The sequence below is a fragment of the Ricinus communis genome, chromosome 5 (assembly GCF_019578655.1).
Source record: "Ricinus communis isolate WT05 ecotype wild-type chromosome 5, ASM1957865v1, whole genome shotgun sequence".
In the NCBI taxonomy this organism is placed as follows: domain Eukaryota; kingdom Viridiplantae; phylum Streptophyta; class Magnoliopsida; order Malpighiales; family Euphorbiaceae; genus Ricinus; species Ricinus communis.
Genome location: NC_063260.1, coordinates 14,147,513 through 14,168,392, shown reverse-complemented (window position 1 = coordinate 14,168,392; position 20,880 = coordinate 14,147,513). Strand labels below are relative to the sequence as shown.

The window sequence follows — 20,880 nt, the reverse complement described above, 5'->3', positions numbered from 1 at the left end:
ATGGACAAATTTCAATTCGTATGAAGCCTTTTGGGTAGAGTCCAAAAGCAAACCCATACAGACCTAAGCTCAAAGTGGATAATATTATCTACCAATATAGAGATTTATGATGTCTTTACTTCTTAAAATGGTATCAAATCCATGCTCCGCACTTGGCCATTTTGAAGAATTCTCTAAGTACGGTGGTGAGCTCTCGGCTAACTTGTAATGGGATCCATGGTTAATCTCTATTGAACATGCAGTGTGCTCCAACAATGAGGAGTTGACCTGGGTAAAGGAAGTTCTCGAGGTAGGCCCAAACTCAATGGAGTAAGGTTCGGTAAAAGAAGACGATAGATGGATGATTGTTTGAGGGGAGGCTCGATGGTACTTTGTTTTAGGGGAGGATTATTAGATGTGCAAACAAAGTTCCATCTTGGCTTGAAGTGGGAAGGATCGTGGATTTTATAAGGGCATTGTTTGGTTTAATTGATTAGTGTAGCTGGCAGCTAGTGGCTGATAGCTAATGGCCGATGGTTGATAAATTAAATTTTTTGGTAAAATTTTATTAGCATGATAAATCACCGGTGAAGATATAATTTATCGTTAAATATAATTTATTTTATTATATTATATTGATGATACAAATTAATAAAATAACTTATAATAATTAAAAATATTATAGTTAATTTTTTTTAGTTCAATTGTATTTATTATTAAAAATTTAAAAACTTATTTTAAAAGTAGAAATTTAAATTTAAATTCTACTAATAATTTTTTTTAATTTTAAATACCATAATTATAAATATTATAAAAATTTAACTACTAAGAATAATTTCAAAAAAATAATTATTTATTATAAAATATAAAAATATAATTATATGAGATCAACTTATAATAAATTATTACTAATAAATTTTAATAAGAATAATAATATCCAAATAAATAAAAATTAAATCAGCTATCAGCTGATAAAAAAAAAGCTCTAAAAATAGTTCCAAACAAGAAGGGTGAACCTTTGGTTAGTGAAAGGAGTTGAATTGGATAAAGGAAGCTCTCGAGACAGGCCTAAACTCAATGGAGCAATGTCTTACTAACAGGAGTGTGCATTATTCGATAACAACTGAATCGAATAATAAATTTGGTTTGATTTTTAAAAATTTAGTTTGATTTTTTATTTTGATTTTATAAAATTTTAAAAATATTGGTTCAGTTCGATTTTTAAATTGAAAAAATCAAAGAAACCAAACCAAATATCATTTTGATTTTGAATATTGCTGTTAGGTGGAGATTGGATGGATATAGTGGCGACAGGAGTTATGAATGGCTAAGGTCGTGCTAGGCCTTTTATTGCCGATTGATATGCTTTATGTTTAGTTTTTATAGCATATTGAACCTATGTATAATGCAGAAAGGAGAACATAATACATCAAACCCATTTATTATCGAGTCAAGTGTATTCTGTATCAAGTTTCTTGTCATATATTTCACGGCAAAATGGAGTAGTGGAAAGGAAAAGTCAGCATATACTAAATGTTGCAAGATCAATCTTATTCCATGCTTCATTACCTCTTTATTTTTGGAGAGATGCAATTATGACTGCAGTTTATCTCATCAATCGTACACCTAGCTCAAGCTTATAAAATAAAACACCTCATGAAATCCTTTTCAATAAATTACCAGAATATACTATAGTTAGATCTTTTAACTATTTGTGTTCTGCTATTGGTAACAGTGCCCATAAAACTACATTTGATCTAAGAGTAAAAAGATGCATCTTTCTAGGCCACCTTCAAGGAGTTAAAGGGTACAAAGTTTATGATCTTGAAAACAAAACTTGTTTCAACTCTAGGGATGTCAAATTCTACGAGTCTATATTTCCTTTCTCTCATTCTCATTTCTCTTATGTTACTCTTATTTCTTCTTTTTCTGATTTTATTTTACCTCTTTTACCTTCTCAATATCTTGATGATTACCCTACATTTTTATCTTTACCCCATCATCCTTCTCAATCCTCTTCTAACCAACATAGAGAACGTTCAAATTTTAACTCTCTAAACTCCTCTACTTTTCCTTCTTCTTTACAACATGACATGCATAATGATGTTATCCCACAACCTACACCGCCTAATTCTTCATCTCTTGTTCATGTTCCTTCTATTAAAAGAAGTAGTAGGACCATTTAACCCCCGCATATCTTTAAGATTATGTTACTTTATTGCCACCTACATCATCTTCAGCTCATTCGATGTCCATTTCACATCCAATTCAATCCCATCAATCATATCACTTATTATCTCCCACTTATAAATATTTTAGTCATGCTATTCTTTCTACACCCGATCCTACCTCATATGAACAAGCTATTAAACATGACCAGTGGAGAGAAGCAATGAAAGATGAGTTACTTGCTCTTATTCAGAATCAAACCGGGACTATTATGCCTTTACCACTTGGGAAACAACTTGTGGGATGCACATTGGTGTTCAGAACTAAATTTATTTTAGATGGCAATATAGAAAGGCATAAGGCACATTTGGTGGCTAAGAGATATACACAAAGGGAAGGGTTTGATTATCATAATACTTTCAGTCTAATTGCAAAGCATTCTACTATCAGGGTATTTCTGGCTTTAGCGGCTATGTTTAATTGGTCTCTCTCTCAATTGGATATCAGTAATGCTTTTCCATAATGGAGATTTATCAGAGGAGGTGTATATGCCAATTTCATGGGGTTATTACCTTCAATGGGAGATGCAATTACCTAATGAAGCTAATAATTTGGTATATAAATTCAATAGATTGTTTGGTTAATAATGGTTACACACAATCAAAGTCTAATTACTCCTTATTTACCAAAAGGACAAAAGTTGGTTTTGTAGCTCTCTTAGTCTATGTCAATGACATAGTAATTGCCAGTAATAACAGCTCAATTAGTAATGATTTGAAGAACCTCCTCAAGTCTCACTTCATGCTGAAGGATTCGGGAAACCTGAAATACTTTCTAGGTTTAGAGATTGCAAGGTCTAAAGATGGTATATCTATTTGTCAAAGAAATTATACATTGAACTATTACAAGAGTTTGGTTACTTAGGAAATAAGCCTAGCAGCATATCTGTGGAAGTTAATCATAAGCTGACACATGTAGAGATAGATCTGTTAGAAGATCATAGCTTGTACAAAAAGTTGATAGGGAAATTATTGTACTTAACCTTGATAAGGCCAGACATTTCAAATGCGGTGCAAGTCCTTTCTCAGTTCATGGACAAGCCTGCAACGGTACATTTAAAAGTAGCATACAAAATTCTCAAGTATCTAAAGACTTATCCATGACAAGGTGTTCTGATGTTAACTAAGTCTAAACTGGAACTGAAGGCTTATACAGATAATGATTGGGCTAAGTGTCAAGAAATAAGGAGATCAATAACTGGGTTCTGCATTTTTATTAGGGATTCAATTGTTAGTTGGAAATCCAAGAAGCATAATACAATTTTAAGGAGTTCCGCAGAATCTGAGTATAGGGCAATGGTTGTTATAACAAGTGAAATGATGTGATTGATTTACTTGCTTAAGGATTTCAATTTATCATTAGAAAAACTAGTTGAACTTTACTGTAATAATATCTTTGCATCGCATATTGCCAAGAACCCTGTGTTCTATGAAAGAACTAAAAATATAAAGCTAGACTGTCATTTTGTGAGAGAAAATATCATATCTAGTTTAATCAAGCCTGAATACTTGAAGACCACAAAGCAATTGATAAATCTCTTCACAAAAGCTCCAGATCCTACACGCTTTCAATTTTTGCTTAGCAAGATGGGCATATTAAATATATATGCACATCTTGAGGGGGAGTGTGATGAGAAGCAGCATGCTGAGTTGCAATCAACAAAAGATGCATATGTAGAAGCGAGTCAATTGAGTATAAAGGATAGTCAACAATGTAGTAAGTGTGTAATTGCTAGTGTAACTAATTGTAGAGCTGTCACATAGTGATTAGTTAGTTAAATAACATAATTAGCATAGTAAGACGGTTAGTAAGTTAGAGTAGTTGTATAAATACTTGTTTCTGATGTAAAGATCTTTCTAATTAATTATATTTTTCTCCAACATACTCATCTCAAATCACAATGACCATAAAGCGAGTTCTATAAGCATGGAATTGGAATCTTATTCATAGATTGTATATTTGATGGCATAAATTGACAAAAAAAAAAAGTGGGGACTTTCGTAGATTGAGCAGAAAGAAAAAGTATTTTGATTACTTAATTATTTATTTGATGACCATAATACATAATTATTACTAATGAATAAGTATACTTATTAAGTAAATTTAAAACCAATAAAAGATATCAGATGATAACCTTTTATTAGAATTTAAGATAACCCATCATTACAATTTTATCTTTTAGATCAGAATATGATGATAAATTCGAAAATTTAGGCTTTTCCCAAATCATTAAACTTTTCCATGTGAATTTAATATACTGACTATAATTTTAATGTACTGGTCACATTGGACATAATCATTAGCCTTCAAAGAAATTCCTGGCTTTTTCTTAAAAAAAAATTATATTATATATAGAGAGAGATTGAAAAATTCCTAATGCATAATTTGGGATAAAAAGTTTTAAAATTTATGAATTTAACTAAAATCTATAAATTTAGAATTTAAGGATTTAATATCCATAGACTTAGTCTGATGATTTAGCATCCATATGGTTAGTTTTGTGATAAATACATATTTTAACTTGAAAAATATTTCAAGTTTGAGTCATCATTTTTTTTATTTATAACTCACAAAACTTTAAAAACTTAAAAATTTATAAATTTTATCATTTAAATTAAAATAAAAATATTAAACTTTCAGTTAAAATTAAGGATAATTTTTAAGTAATACAAATTTATTAGACACAATATTAAAATAGAAAATAACAATTCATTCTTTTAATTTAATAAATTTTGAATTCTTTTACCCATTACATGAAAAATTAAATGAGAAATTTTGAAAGGTAAGGAATTATCTAAATTTAACAAATTAAGATTTGGGAAGGTCAGAATTTTTTAAATTTGTGAATTGAAATATTTTTTTATTTATGAGACAATGAATTTAATTAAATCTATAAAATCTTTTATTCAAAATTTTTAATTTAAGCGGCTCCTAAATATATTAAATATTTCTAAAAACTAAATACTGAGAATGTTGGAGGAAATTGGCGAGTGCTACTGGTGTACAAAGCACTTTTTACTTTTGCCTTTTTACAGTAAAACAGGGGATTCCAACATAAATGGACTCAGATTCACATAAAATAAATAATCATATATTTTCAACCGTACAACAAAAAACAAAAACAAATTGATGCCTCGTACAATGGTAGGACCGCCAAGTTATAGAGTTAAATAAACCCCTTTTCGTCCACAATTTAACTATATTAATTTATATAAATTGTAATAAACTAAATTTTAAATTTGGTATCCTTTTTCAGCTGTAATTAAAAAGATTATTTTTTAGGGACACTCTTTACATTATAAATATATTAATATTATATATTTGATTAAAATTTATTAGAAATTAATTTTATTTGAAAAAATATAAAAAACATAAAATAAAAATAATAAAAATGAGAGTTGAGAAATATATTAAAAAATTAATGTAAAATTTATTTAAAAAATTTATCTATTTTATTAAAATTTAATTTAATTATATTAATTTTTAAAAAATTTAATTATATAAAATTTTGAATCAATTTTTATTTTATTTAAAATATATAAATTTTCAAATTTCAAACAAACACAGACTAATAAACAATTAATAGGCTTCAAAATCTTACTCTATTATTTTCTCATTTTTAGAAAGAATCCAATGTTAGCTAGGAGGTGATTCTTCCTAAATGAATCTTAATTAACTGTGACTGATCACATCCAACAGAAAAATTAAATACAGCAAGAAAGAAGAGAAAGTAAACTTATTATATAGGGTTACATCCCAGCTCATCAAAATGGATATATATAAAGAATTGTTTTAGGTAGGGGCCATGATAAGATAAATATTGTTGCATTGATTTGGATCTAGCAAATTGGTTTTGGTCATGACTGAGTTAACTAACTAGTACTAAAATTAATTATCAATGCATGTGAAAAGTAATCAACTAATTCACCTTTTAGGCCTATATATTTGCACTTCAAGAAGCAACCATAATTTTTCATGGCCCATAATCACCAAACCATTGTATTTATTTTCCTTTTCTCTTTATAGTATTAGATAACCAATAAGCTGTTTCTACCAATTATGGAAACCCACCAACATTTCTTAATTATAATAACAATAATGTATTAACCATTCTAATCAAAATGGTTTATAAATCCTTTTGATGAAACAAATCTTAATTATACTAACAAAGTTGTTGGTATTTAATTTATTAAAAAATCTTTTAAAATTGAAAGGAAAATTTTCTATTAATGGAATCCCTTCTTTCACTTTCTTTTCTTTAGAAAAGTGATGGATTCGTGGAGAGTGTGAATGAAGGTCTAACAAGAATGTCATGCCAATCACAAAAAATAGGTCAACCGATCAATAGATTATGTGTCCAAATTGATTCTCCGAAGATCGAGTTAGATACTAAAAGTGATTTTGACAAAATAACAGTATAATGAATAGTAAAATGTGGTTTATGCATGTGAGAGAGAGGTATTATATATATATGATATCAGAGGTGTTGAGTTAGAAAGAAAGAAAAATATTATTTTCCCTTAAAATACGGACCAACTAAGTAATTCTATTACAACCACTTAATAGCTAAGGGGTGTGGTTAGTCTAGATTCTTATGACGTCGTTAAAGGAGTTTCACGTTATTTTTAAAAAATTTCAAAGGGCGAACTATAGCCAGGTGCTATATGTCGAGGTGTAAGAATTTAGATATTCTTCCATTTCATAATTTTGATTTACAGTCTTTGTTTAAAAGATTGACAATTTAATATACCCAATCATCCTATCTTATAAAATGATAAACTTTTTTGAAAAATAAAATAAAATTCAGAACTATTAAGACTTGATCAAATAATGAAAAGAATATTACATTACTTAAGAGTATAAACAATTATATAAAATATAAATATTTGCACATCGATTTTGATTTTTATTCAACTACACAACTTATTAAATTTTGTATTCTGTTATCGATTCTCTTCGATTTGGATCCAATTTTAGTTGAACCAAACGATTTTGTTTCTTCCTTTTTGGGTTTGAAATGGAATGTTGCTTAAGAAAACTGAGATTAAATAAATGAAATGCCAATTCTTTGAGCAATTATTTCCTTAGTTGGAATTAATATGCTTTTTGATAAATACAGTCTCCGTCTCACTATCAGAATAGCTAGCAGATTAACTATCATCTTCCACAGCTAGATTTTGCCATTCATATTTTGATTCTTCATCAAAATATAAAATTAAACCAGGAAATATGTAATTTGAAGCTAGAAACGAAAGAAAGTATATGGCTTTAAATTTCCAATTATTTAATTACAAACTCATAATATTACAAATACCATCCTAGACTCGGCAAATTCCCTGCTACTATAAGAAAATGATTGTTCTTTTACATTAGAAAGTTAATTTGATTATTGAACCCAGCTACATATTTACCTATATATCTGTTTTTTTGAGAAGGGAAAGAGATTTCACTGAGTTCTTTTTTGTAAAAAAAATATGAACCTGATAGAGTAAAATCACAGTTAATAATTTGAGAAAATAAAGATAAAGAAAAATAAAATATACAATAGAACACACAGATTTATGTGTAAAATCCCTAAACAAATTAGGGTAAAAACCACGGGCAAGGATATAAGAATTTCACTATAAGAAAATTTATAAAGGAGAAAACATTAAAATTCTCTCTTTATAATAGGAGAAAAATAATTACTTAACTCTCTAATATTTTTTTCTTATTTTTAGAATGAATGAATAATAAAATGAGGCCTCTATTATATAGGCATGGAAGATACCTCAAGATTGTTAACTTAGCAATGTGAGAGAAATACTCCTCAAATTTAATAACTTAGCAATGTGGAAGAGATACAAACTCCCTAAATATCAACAATCTTCTACTTGAAGATTTGATTGAGGATCAGTCAGATCTTCACACAGTTCTTTCTTCCTTACCTTTCCATGCTGCTTATGCTTTTGTCAGGCCACTAGAGGATCGACACCAAATAAATTTATTAGTATTAACTGCCTTCGTTAAAAAATCTGCTAAATTGTCTTTAGTATGAATTTTCTACATATCCACAGTGCCCTCTTCCACTTTTTCATGAACGAAGTGATATTGGACTATGTGCTTTGACTTTGAATGAAAAGCTGGATTCCTTACGATATGCAAGGTACTCTGACTGTCACGGAACATAGGAATATGCTCTTGTTCGTGCCCGAGTTCCTCCATTATCATTTTCAACCATACTGCTTCCTTAGTAGCTTGTGTAGCTGTTATATATTCTGCTTATGTTGTTGATGTCACCATAGCTGACTGCAATTTTGATACCCAGCTCACAGCTCCGCTAGTAAGTGTGAACACATACCCTGTAGTAGATTTGCTTTTATCAAGATCACCTGCATAATCTGAGTCAACATATCCTCTGATAATACAATATGATCCTCCATAACACAATGCAACATTTGAGGTTCCCCTAACATATCTTAGGATCCTCTTTGCAGCATTCTAATGCTCTCTGCCAGGATTCGCCATGTACTAACTTACTACTCCCACTGGATGTGCAATGTCTGGTCGTGTACAAATAATCACGAACATTAAACTCCCCATTACTGATGCATACAGTACTCAAAACATTTCCATCATTCCTTGTTCACTGCTAGGACTCATACTGGAGGATAATTTGAACTAAGGGTAGAAATTGACTTCCAATCTTGCATATTGATGCGTCGCAAGACCTTCTTCAAATAATTTTTCTGAGAAAGCCAAATCTTCCTATTGTTTCTATCTCGGTGAATTTGCATCCCTAGAATCTTGTTTGCTGGTCCCAAGTCCTTCATTTCAAATTCTCTAGCCAACTGTGCCTTTAGTTATTCAATATGATCTTTGTTGGAGCCTGCTACCAACATGTTATCTACATACAACAGTAAGATAATAAAATCACTTTTACCAAACCTCTTGAAATATGCACAAGGGTCTGCATTAAGTCTGTTGTATCCAAGGCTCATGATGAAGGAATCAAATCTCTTATACCAACACCTCGGCGCTTGCTTTAGACCGTATAGAGATTTGTTCAACCTACAAACCAAGTTCCGCTTTCCTTTTTCTTCAAAACCTTATGGCTGGAGCATATAAATTTCTTCATCAAGATCTCCATGAAGAAAAGATGTTTTCACATCTAGCTGCTCTAGATGTAAGTCAAATATAGCACACATCGCCAAGACTACTCGAACAGTTGTTAATCGAACCACAGGAAAAAATATTTCGTTGAAGTCAATCCCCCTTCTTCTGAGCTATCCTTTCACCACCATTCTTGCACGAAACTGCTCCACTTGATCATCACTATTTCTTTTAATCTTAAATACCCATTTGTTGCCAATAGCCTTTCTTCCTTGAGGTAGTGGCACAAGCTCCAAAGTCTTGTTCTTATGCAGAGCTTTCATCTCTTCTTGCATTGCTGCCATCCACTCAGATGCATCTGAACTGCTCATTGCTTCTTGGAGAGTTGATGGCTTCCCTTCCTCAGTTAGAAGACAGTTATGCAATATTGCTACCTATATCATAATCTTTCTACCAGGTTGGTGTAAATTTTTTACGTTTTCCCTTTCTAAGTTCTGACTCTTCAAACTCCACTGGCTCTTCAAATTCGACTAGTTTTTCCTCTTCGTGCTCTGGTGCTGCTACAGAAGAATCTTCTTCTGTAGACTTTCTTTCCACCTATACAGTTGTAGTCTCTGAATTTTCTTTTGAAGTGCTATCATCTTCTCCCTTCAATTTATCTTCTAAGAAGATTACATCCCTGCTTATTATAATCTTGTGGGCAGTGGGATCCCACAGGTGATACCCCTTCACACCATCAGCATATCCCAAGAACAAACATTTCCTGGATTTTGAATCTAGCTTTGTAGTTTCTTGGGTATTATACATCACATACACATGACTTCCAAATATATGGAGGTTTGAATAATCAACTGGCTTCCTAGTCCACATCTCTATCGGTGTCTTTTGATCAATTGCTGTAGATGGAGACTGGTTAATCACATAACAGGCGGTGTTAACTGCTTCAGCCAGAATGCCTTATTCAGGCCTACAGCTTCGAACATTGCTCTAGTTCTTTCTAACAGAGTTCTGTTCATCCGCTCTGTTACTCCATTTTATTGAGGAGCGTATGCCGTAGTGAACTGCCTCTTGATGCCTTATTGCTTGCAAAAGCTATCAAATTCATTACCTGTATATTCTCCTCCATTATCTGTCCTCAAACACTTGATCTTATTGGCTGAATCAAGTTCAACCCGTGCTTTGTAAGTTTTGAAACTGCAAATACATCTCCCTTGCTCTTGATAGGATATACCCAACATCTCTTAGAGTAATCATCGATGAAGGACACAAAGTACTTAGCTCCTCCTAGTGATGAAACCAGTGCTTACCATACATCAGAGTGAACTAATTCTAGAACATTCTTGCTTCTAGAATTGGATGTATTGAACTGTAGTTGATGCTGCTTGCTTGTTATGCAATGCTCACAAAAGGGTAATGACACCTTTGTAAGACCAGGAAGTAGATTTTTCTTAGCAAGAACCTTCATGCCTTGTTCAGAAATATGTCCAAGCTTCTGATGCCATACCATTGCAGATCTCTCGCTCGAACTACTTGAAACAACAAATGCTTCTGCTTCATGCACGGTCTCTCCAAAAACCATATACAAATTAGCAACAAATTTTTCTCCTTTCATAATTACAAGCGCTTCTCGGCTAATCTTCATGATTCCTTTTCTGAACTTTGATGATGCAATTAAGATCATCCAGTTGTCCCAAAGATAACAAATTCTTCTTCAGACCTTCCACATGTCGCACTCTTTGAATAGTGCGGACTGTACCGTCGTGCATCTTCAACCTGATGGTTCCAATGTCTATGATCTTTAAGGCATTATCTTCACAACTATACACAAATCCTCCTAAGATAGGTTCGTAATAATGGAACCATTCTCTTCGAGAGGTCATGTGATAAGTTGCTCCTGAGTCAAGAAGCCATACATCAGCAAATCTCTTCCTGCTCTCAGTTGATATTGCTGCTTCACAACACAATACATTTCCATTATTCGGAGTGCATGCTACATTCCTTTGAGGATTGGGATTCTTCAGACTCCAACAATCCTTCTTCAGATGACCTTTCTTACTACAGTGGTAGCATTTATAATTCTTCTTACTTTTTGATTTTGATCTACCATGATTGTGACTCCTATTTGGGCCATGTTCTGTTGATCTTCCTCTCATCACCATCAAGGCTTCCACCTGTTGTGAACCTGCTTGCTTGTCTTCCTTGTTCCTTCGCCGATTTTCTTCTTCAAGAATAACGACTGCTATATCATCAAAAATTAGAATTTCAGTAACAACATTATTTGTCAAACTAGTGATGAGTTGATTATACGAATCAGGTAGACTTTGGAGTAGAAGTTCTGCACGTTCTTATAACTCTATTTTATAGTCCAAAGATGTGAGTTAAGAAAATAGAGTATTCAAGACATTAAGGTGTTCTATCACTGAAGTAGATTCTGACATTCTTAAGGTGTAAAGTTCCCTCTTAAGAAAAATTTTGTTGTGTAATGACTTGGCCTTGTACAGTCTAGTGAGGTGGTCCCAAATCTCCTTTGTCATTTTCTTTTCTTCTTTGCTGGGCAAGATTCTATCTGCAAGTGCCAAATGAAGGTTTGCAATAGTATTTCCATCCATCTCGTTCCACTTATTATCATCTGTGAGTGTTGTCGGTCATTCACTGATAGCCGCAAGACAATTGTCTTTTCTCAATACATCCTTTATCTTTAATTTCCACAGTGAGAAATTACTCTCGTTGAACTTTTCAATCTCAAACTTTGTCGCCATTGCTTCTATCACAAACAATGCCTTTTAGCTTGTAAAAATGAACCGCAGTAATGAACACAACTCACTAGGTAAGTTCCCAGGAAAGACTGGAGGGTCATAAGCGGACCTCTTAAGTACCAATCTCCTTACACAGAACCTTCCCTAGATTGTAAGTGTTCTCACTACTCCACACAAGCTCTTTTGCACCAAAGAAACCTCGAAACCCTTTTCTGATGTGAAAGATCAGACTAAGCTGCAACTATAGAGCACACTAGGATTTTAAGGAATTTCTTGCCAACCAAAGCTCTGATACCAATTGTAGAAAAATATTAACCTGATAGAGCAAAATCACAGCTAATAATTTGAGAAAATAAAGATAAAGAAAAATAAAATACACAATAGAATACACAGATTTACATGGAAAACCCCTAAACAAATTAGGATAAAAACCACGGGCAAGGATAGAAGAATTTCATTATAAGAAAATAATAGAAGTTACAATCTCTCTATTTATTAAGGAGAAAATATTAAAATTCTCTCTTTATAATAGGAGAAAAGAATTGCTTAACTCTTTAATATTTTTCTCTTATTTTTGAAATGAATGAATAATAAAGTGAGACTTCTATTATATAGGCTTGGAAGGTACCTCAAGATTGTTAACTTAGTAACGTGGGAGAAATACTCCTCAAATTTAATAACTTAATAATGTGAGAGAGATACAAACTCCCTAAATATCAACATTTTTGGTGACTGATAATAGTGCAATTTGTGCAGTGGAAACAAAAAAAATATCCAGAACTTATACTTGCATATATGAATAGAATTGTAGATCCTTTGGAATCATGTAATTATGTAACCATAAAAAGTTAAAACCTGATACTGTGAAACATGCTCAAGCATTTCCGTTAGATCTTTTGCTCCACCCATTTGTTTGTTTTATTTATTCTTTTACAACCCTTTTTTCAAAATTTTAAATTCTGAATTAATTTTAGAAGGTTAAAGAATTGCAATCTTAAATTTTTTTGCACTGGACAAGCAAGAGACTCAAATTCAGGAGAATGGCAAGAAAGCAACAATCGAACTTACTTAAGTGATAACTACCCATAAACCGCACACAGTCCATATGAAGAAATCCGAACAATGCAGAGTAATAATAAATTAGTATCCAAGTTATAAGAAAACAAAAATTCTTGACCAGTAAAAGAATTACGAACAATATTTTCATCCCAATTAAAAGATCAAATCCGAACATGATAAACAATAGAGCCGGCTAGAATACTAACATTCTATATATAAGGAGAGAAGTCCTATTCACAGGAGAATAAGGACCAATTTAGCACTATACTTTGAGGTATTTGACATTCATCCAATACTTTTACACTTTACTATTTGTTTCTTATATATTTTTTCTGAGGATCACTGTACCAGGTATTTGTCTATCTTGCTAGGTGATTCATTGCTACGTAAGATAAAAAATAAAATATTACCAATAAAAGATTAAGAAAGCAAGATAATATATATATATATATATATTGAAATCTAAATTCTTTTTAATATATGTCCCTTTTTTTGACATTTAAATTTTTTATTTTGAGATTTATATTTATTTTTGACACTTATGTGTAATTTTATAATTATTTTATTAATTTATTGATTAATAAGTTACATTCCTAATTAAACACTGATTCCAATCCTAAGAAATAATATATTCATAATGATTAGTTTTCTAATTAGATAATGATTATCCTATAAAATAATATAATAATTATATTTTAATATTATACTAATTAGATAATAATTATAATTCTAAAAAGTAATATTTTAAATCTTATATTCATTAATAAATTAATATTTGATTATATAATAATTTCTAATTATAGAAAATAGTAACATCAATTACATTGATAGTATTGATTTATATAATATTCGGAATTCATTAATAAATATTTCTAGAATAATTTTATATTAATAAATAATTTTAGAATAATTTTATATTAATACACTAATATAATCTTAAAACATTAAAAAATTAAGAAGAACAATTAAAAATATATAATCTACTATTATTTTTAAAACATGATAAATAAATATTAAAAATTAAAAATTCTATTAAATTTTATTTATAAATTCTATTTTATAATTATATAATAATAATGATCGTCCAACGTACGAATAAATGATTAATTATCAATAAAAATTCAATTTTCAAGATGCAATTGACTTTTGGATCACATAAGACAACTAAGACTCATGTAATAAGATGCATATAAATCAACACAACATATGATCCAAATCTAATGTTTCAAACATATTATATTCAAACTTAATTTATTTTATAAAAAAAATGTAACAGTTGATGGTTTGAATTTCTTAAAACCGGTTAATTTAATGTAATTAATATATATTTATTAATTTTAATTAATTAATTTTTAATATTAAAATATAAAATATTTATATTTACGAAGCAGTGTCTTTACTGAGGAGTGCAGGTAAGAAAAAACAACCACCGGATGGTGGAAGAATAATAATGCTGAACAACAAAAGAAATGGTCCCATGCATAAAACCTTTGCAGAGGCTTGGTCCAATTTTGGCATTGCGGTGCTGCTAGGGATCACTCAATATAGGATCCACTGTTTAAACCCTTGGCATCTCGAGGTAAAAAAGACAAATCTTCTGAATCCACGTTGGTTGTCCGCTCATGAACCGAACCTCCAAACCCCAAGTATTCAGCAATTTATAGGGTTATTTTGTTGTTTAAGAAAATAATACACACATAGCCTTTTTCTTTTAGGTTTATAATATTCGGTATGTTGAGGTGCATGATAAAAAAAGAAGTTTCAAAAAATACCTTTTTGTTTGGTTGGGTGAGAAGGAGAAAAATAAAAATATATTTGAGAGAGGAGATAGATAAATCAAGTAAAAATTGATTTGTAGTTTAGAATTTTGATGCCCCACAGTTCACGTTATGTTATTAAATGATTTATCAACTGATATCTTAATTTGGTATATAAGCTCCTGACAAGAGTGAAAACTTTTGTTACTAATAAATTCAGGATCTATAATTAAATAATATATATTTTAGTTTAGCACATAAAAGAGTAAAAATTATTGCTACCAATAAATTTAAGTACCAAAGAATGGTCTATAAATAGGTGGCTCCATCACTAATATTACACCAAACACTAACATCCTTTCCCTTTGCTGTCTCCATTTCTCAATTGCATCTCTTTAAGGACAATAGCATAATAGGTTCCATTTTGTTGTTATAGCTGTAGAATTAAAAAACAAAAGAAGGAAATGGAGGGAAGAAAGTAGAGCAAGAAAAAGAGCGGAAAAAGGGAAACTGGGTCCCACATGCCAATTTGGGCAATATAATATTATTTTATTTTTTAGTAGTTAGATAGTAGTTCCCGTATGCCCACTAGGAAAAAACTAATGGAAGGGTTGATTTGTACTGATTTTGAAAAAATAGGTCCCGATTAAAAACAAAAAAGAATCAGGTGCTAATGTGCTATAAGACGTATAGTTAAGGGCCCAATTTGGAATAAATAAATCCAATCAAACGGTTATTAGGTAAAACTGGTCTCTCTCTCTCTCTCTCTCTCTCTCTCTCTCAGCGCACATACACAGTTACCTCCCCAAAAGGGGCAAAAGCTGTATTTATGAAATGGGGTCCACAAAATGGCTCTTGAACATTCATAGCCTGGAAAAGAAAAAAAAATAATAATGGTTGCCAATTCTTTCTTTTGTTTTCCTTTACAGGATATGAACGTTATGGGTTTGTCTTTTTTCTTTTTCCTCCATAATCTTTAAGAGACAATAGTCAAAAAAGAAACAAAAAAAAAAAGGAACACATTGAATTTCTCTATCTACGCGTGTGTATCTGTAAATAATGATATGTTTTTCCCATGTTCATTTTGAATGTTCTTCTCAAATTGTGAACTGGCTATTGGCTGTCACCCTCTTCTTCTCTTCTCTCCAGAGCATATATATATATAAATTGAATCTTTTATTTTTGTTTTTAATATTTTTCTTCTCTTTCATTTTCATGTGAATGCTGACTGGTGACCGACAAAAGAGCCTGGGGATCACTCGCTCAAAGGCCCAAATCCAACTTGACACTCATTTCCTTCCATTAACTTGTCCCAAAAAAACCACCACTTTACTTCACTACAGTACACAACATAGCTCATAATAGTCCTAAAGTGAAAAATAAAGCCGTTTAATTTCTCTTGCTTTCTCTCTCTCTCTCTCTCTCTCCAAAATATTCTCTCTTTAGAGGCTAAGCTCTACTTCCTTCTTCTTTCTCCTCTTTATCTGATAATGTAAAGCAAAACTAAAAAGCTTAACAAATACTGGGTTCTAATTTTTATTTTTTTTTGTATTCTTGTATTCAAACACCAAAAGATTTTTTTTTTTCTTAAAAGAATGGCTTTGTGCAAGTTCTTTGCTTTGTTTCTCCTTATCCACATTTGCTTGCTTCTTAGTTTGTGTTCAGCTGAAGATCCTTTTGTTTCCTACAATTTTGAGGTCTCTTATATAGAAGCTTCTCCTCTTGGTGTGCCCCAACAGGTTGGTTCACTAGATCTCTTACTTTTTCTACATTTTATCTTGTTTCTATACTACTTTCAGTGAATTTTCTAGTTTGTTTCTGCTTAATTTTAATATTTGAGGAATGGGATTGCTCTATAAACTATCAAGTTTCTATCTTCAGCTTCAGATCTGCTTAGTTTGCTTATGCAGTGACATTTTTAGCTAAAAGCTCTAGATTTAGCTGCTATAGTAATATGAGCTTGTAATTGATTTTGAAATGCTTTAGAAGGGTTATAGTCAATGCTTACAAATTGTGCATTGCTTTGCAGGTTATTGCTATAAATGGCAAGTTTCCTGGTCCTACTATAAATGTGACCACTAACAACAATGTCGTTATCAATGTTAGAAACAAATTGGACGAGAATCTTCTCATGCATTGGTAGGACTATTGCTTCATTGCAATTTTTGTTCTGCTTTTTCAGTTGGAAATTTGAATATTCAAAGCGACTTAGCGTTAAAAACTTTGTAGTTCCTGTTGAAACTTTGTAATGAAACCAGAACATAGAATATATACTAATTTCAGTTTATGGAACTTGATGTGTCTGATAGGTCTGGAATTCAACAAAGGAGAAGTTCATGGCAAGATGGACTTCCTGGCACTAACTGTCCAATTCCTCCAAAGTGGAACTGGACTTACCAGTTTCAGGTTAAGGATCAGATTGGCAGCTTCTTTTACTTCCCTTCTCTTCATATGCAGAGAGCTTCAGGTGGATATGGTGGCTTTATTATAAACAACCGAGCTGTTATTTCAATTCCTTTTGATACACCGCATGGGGACATTGTCATTTTGATTGGTGATTGGTACAAAAGGAACCACACGGTTAGTATCTGTTAAAATGTTGAATTTATATACCTGTTTTGCTAGTAGAAGTGGCAAAGTAAGATGTTTGATGCTGGTTTATTTCTGGAGTGTAGGCTTTGAGGAAGGCCCTTGATGCAGGGAAAGATCTTGGGATGCCAGATGGAGTTCTTATTAATGGCAAAGGCCCTTACCAATATAACACTACACTTGTTCCTGACAGCATTGACTATGAAACTATTGAAGTCCAACCAGGTAATTTTTTGTATATAAGATGCTTTCAATGAAGATTCTATCAATGTTTTTGTCCTATTACTCAATGGAATTTGTTTCTGTCTGTTTGAAGGAGACATAGCTTGTATGCTTACTGGATTTATTTTCATCCTTTCCACATCTGGCATGTGTGCCCTTGCTTAATGGCATGTTAATTGTTCTGTGCTATATTGGTTTCTTGAACTAGTTATGCACATTTCAAATTTCATAGCAATATGTTTTCTTTTTTCTGAGCAGCCATTATTGTTCTCCATCCCTATATAACTTTAGGGACTGCTTCCTCGTTTTCTTATTTACAAAAGTTGTCTGTATCATATCTGATAATTATTGTGAGAAATATTGCCAACTGAATGAATATGGCAATGCAAATGTAAATGGATATGCTGGTTTTATGTTCTCTTCTCTTCCTATAAATGTTTTTGGGATACTGGTATAGATGTTGAGGACCAGCATATCTTGCTGCTTGTCAAATGCCTCCAAGTTTAGTGGAAAACAAAAATTTCTTTTTAACTTTACCTGTTTCAAGGAAAAGGGTTTTCTAATGCTTCCCCTTGCCTTTTAAGGATAATTGTATAAATTACCTATTGATCCATGACATTAATGCATACACATACCTAGTTCTTGTCACTCTAAAGCTTCATTAATTATTTTGTGATTTTTTTTGGCTATGAAGTAGCTCGCGAAGCTCACTTTTGTAATTTAAATGATGAATTTGCTATGTTGAACAGGGAAGACCTATCGCCTTCGCGTACACAATGTTGGAACATCAACTAGTTTGAATTTCAGGATCCAAAACCATAACTTGCTTTTAGCAGAGTCAGAGGGATCATATACAGTGCAGCAAAATTATACTAGCTTAGATATTCATGTAGGACAGTCCTTTTCATTCTTGGTAACAATGGATCAGAATGCAAGTTCTGATTACTACATTGTAGCTAGTGCCAGGTTTGTGAATGAATCTCAGTGGAGAAGGGTTACGGGGGTTGCTGTCTTGCACTATACAAATTCCAAAGGAAAGGCAAAGGGCCCTCTTCCGGATGCACCAAATGATGAGTTTGATAAAACCTTTTCAATGAACCAGGCACGATCTATCAGGTTTGTGTTTTAGGTACCGTTGCATATTTTTCTCATGAATTAGCTTCATAGTATTAAAGAATCTTCTTTCTGTGTAGGAATTCCTTTGTACTCTAACTTAAACGTTTGGTGATCATGTGCTCAAATTATGCAGATGGAATGTGTCTGCAAGTGGTGCACGCCCTAACCCTCAAGGTTCATTTAGATATGGCTCAATCAATGTGACTGAAGTGTATTTGTTGAAAAATAAGCCACCAGTGACGATTAATGGGAAAAAAAGGACCACTCTGAGTGGGATATCATTTGTCAATCCTTCCACTCCAATTAGGCTTGCAGATCAATTTAAAGTAAAGGGAGTATATAAGCTTGATTTTCCTACTAAGCCACTCACAGGACCACCTAAAATGGAAACTTCAGTAATTAATGGAACATACAGAGGATTTATGGAAGTCATCCTACAGAACAATGATACAAAGATGCAAAGCTATCACATGAGTGGATATGCATTTTTTGTTGTAGGGTAGGAATTCATTTGCCGTTTACCATCTCATTTAAGTTTTGAAAGTGTGCATTTAAATCACCTGCTATTCGATCAATTTATTTCAGAATGGATTATGGCGAATGGTCAGAAAACAGCCGGGGCACATATAACAAATGGGATGGCATTGCACGCTCCACAGTACAGGTATGTTGTTTATTCCTCAAGAAGCATGGATCAACTCATAGATTTTGCCATCGGTTTCCTTTACACTGGTTTTCTAACAAACGTGTGTGTATATATATATATATATAGATATATATGTTGCTTTTGAAGGGACTGGCATAGATATTAGAAATTCGCATCTTGAAGAAATTAGGCTTGCTTATGCTTGTAGTTGGTGAAGTCAGTATGTGCTGGTGCAGTTGAGACATTCACTAGCCTACCATATAACTATGGCAGAGCTGGTTGTATATCCCATTATGGATTATTACATAGCCTATGGTTAGAAGCTGTTAGCTGACAGAATCGCACTCATTGCTTTCAGATTGAATGCATTTAAATTTTACTGTTGAGCTTAATATAATGTTATTTTATATATTGTTTTCATGGTTTTGCGAGAAATCTTCCCCCGCAAAGTCCTTAACCATAGAGTTACCTGATAGCATATGGGAGTTGATCATATTTCATTTCATGAATTTTAATTTGAGCATCAAACCATGAGATTCTTGAAAGTACTCAATTTGTAGTTCTATCACCTATTTCTAGCAAAGTTTCATAATAATTGTTCTTTTAAATTTCGCCTATATCAACTATTGATCTAAATGCAAATCGTGATATTATGCTTAGGTTTATCCTGGAGCGTGGGCAGCTATTTTGGTATCTCTTGACAATGTTGGAGTCTGGAACCTCAGAACAGAAAACCTGGACTCGTGGTATCTTGGACAAGAAACATATGTCAGAGTTGTGAATCCAGAGGCAACCAATAAAACAGAGTTGCCCCTACCAGAAAATGCCCTCTACTGTGGTGCTCTCAGCAAATTGCAGAAGTACAGACTAATATACTTTTTGCTTTTATTTCTTTCCCCCTTCTCCCAGTGATCTAAGAAATGTGAAATCTGATTCTGCTTCTACTTTTTTCCTTTCCAGGCCACAAGATATCTCTTCTTTTGCCGTATCGATCAAGGGTGATAGATCGAAGCTACTCTTCGCTTTGCTGATGATTGCCTCTGCAGTGATGTCCATTTTCAGCTGATAGTTGGTATGGGATGGTTTGCTGCCTGTCTTGCATGTTGGAGGCTGTGTTCTTGGTGCGATTTGTGGGTGTGACTTTTGGGTGGTAGGTGTGTAATTCTAGTCTTGTTGATAAGAGTATTTTTCGGTGATTTTGACATGTATTATTTTAGAATCTTTTCCATGAGTTCCTTGTTTGTTTAATTTATTTGGATCATCATTCTTTTAATACTTGTAATTTATGTCCTGATGACAATTCATCAAAATTTTCAATACAATTAGCTACCTGCGGATGTAGTAAAATTCATGCCTTTTTCTTCTAAACTTGCATACTTATTCTCTTTTAATTACAGAGGATATTCGATTGCTGTCTAAAACAGGAACCTTTGAT

General features: G+C 32.1%; 1 protein-coding gene across 1 annotated transcript; it reads left to right on the top strand.

The window, feature by feature from the left end:
• Nucleotides 1-16,006: 16,006 nt before the first annotated feature.
• On the top strand, nucleotides 16,007-20,796 carry LOC8279860 (monocopper oxidase-like protein SKU5). Its single transcript, XM_002532529.4, has 9 exons — nucleotides 16,007-16,611; nucleotides 16,902-17,011; nucleotides 17,182-17,452; nucleotides 17,548-17,686; nucleotides 18,433-18,799; nucleotides 18,933-19,298; nucleotides 19,385-19,463; nucleotides 20,106-20,305; nucleotides 20,406-20,796. The coding sequence occupies exons 1-9, from the start codon at nucleotides 16,468-16,470 to the stop codon at nucleotides 20,509-20,511; spliced, it is 1,782 nt and encodes a 593-aa protein (XP_002532575.2). The 5' UTR covers nucleotides 16,007-16,467; the 3' UTR covers nucleotides 20,512-20,796.
• The last annotated feature ends 84 nt before the right edge of the window (nucleotides 20,797-20,880 follow it).

Coding starts and splice junctions, on each gene's coding strand:
- LOC8279860 (XM_002532529.4), top strand. CDS start 16,468: ATGGCTTTGTGCAAGTTCTTTGCTTTGTTTCTCCTTATCCACATTTGC. Junction 16,612..16,901: donor CTCTTGGTGTGCCCCAACAG/GTTGGTTCACTA, acceptor ATTGCTTTGCAG/GTTATTGCTATAAATGGCAA. Junction 19,299..19,384: donor TATGCATTTTTTGTTGTAGG/GTAGGAATTCAT, acceptor AATTTATTTCAG/AATGGATTATGGCGAATGGT.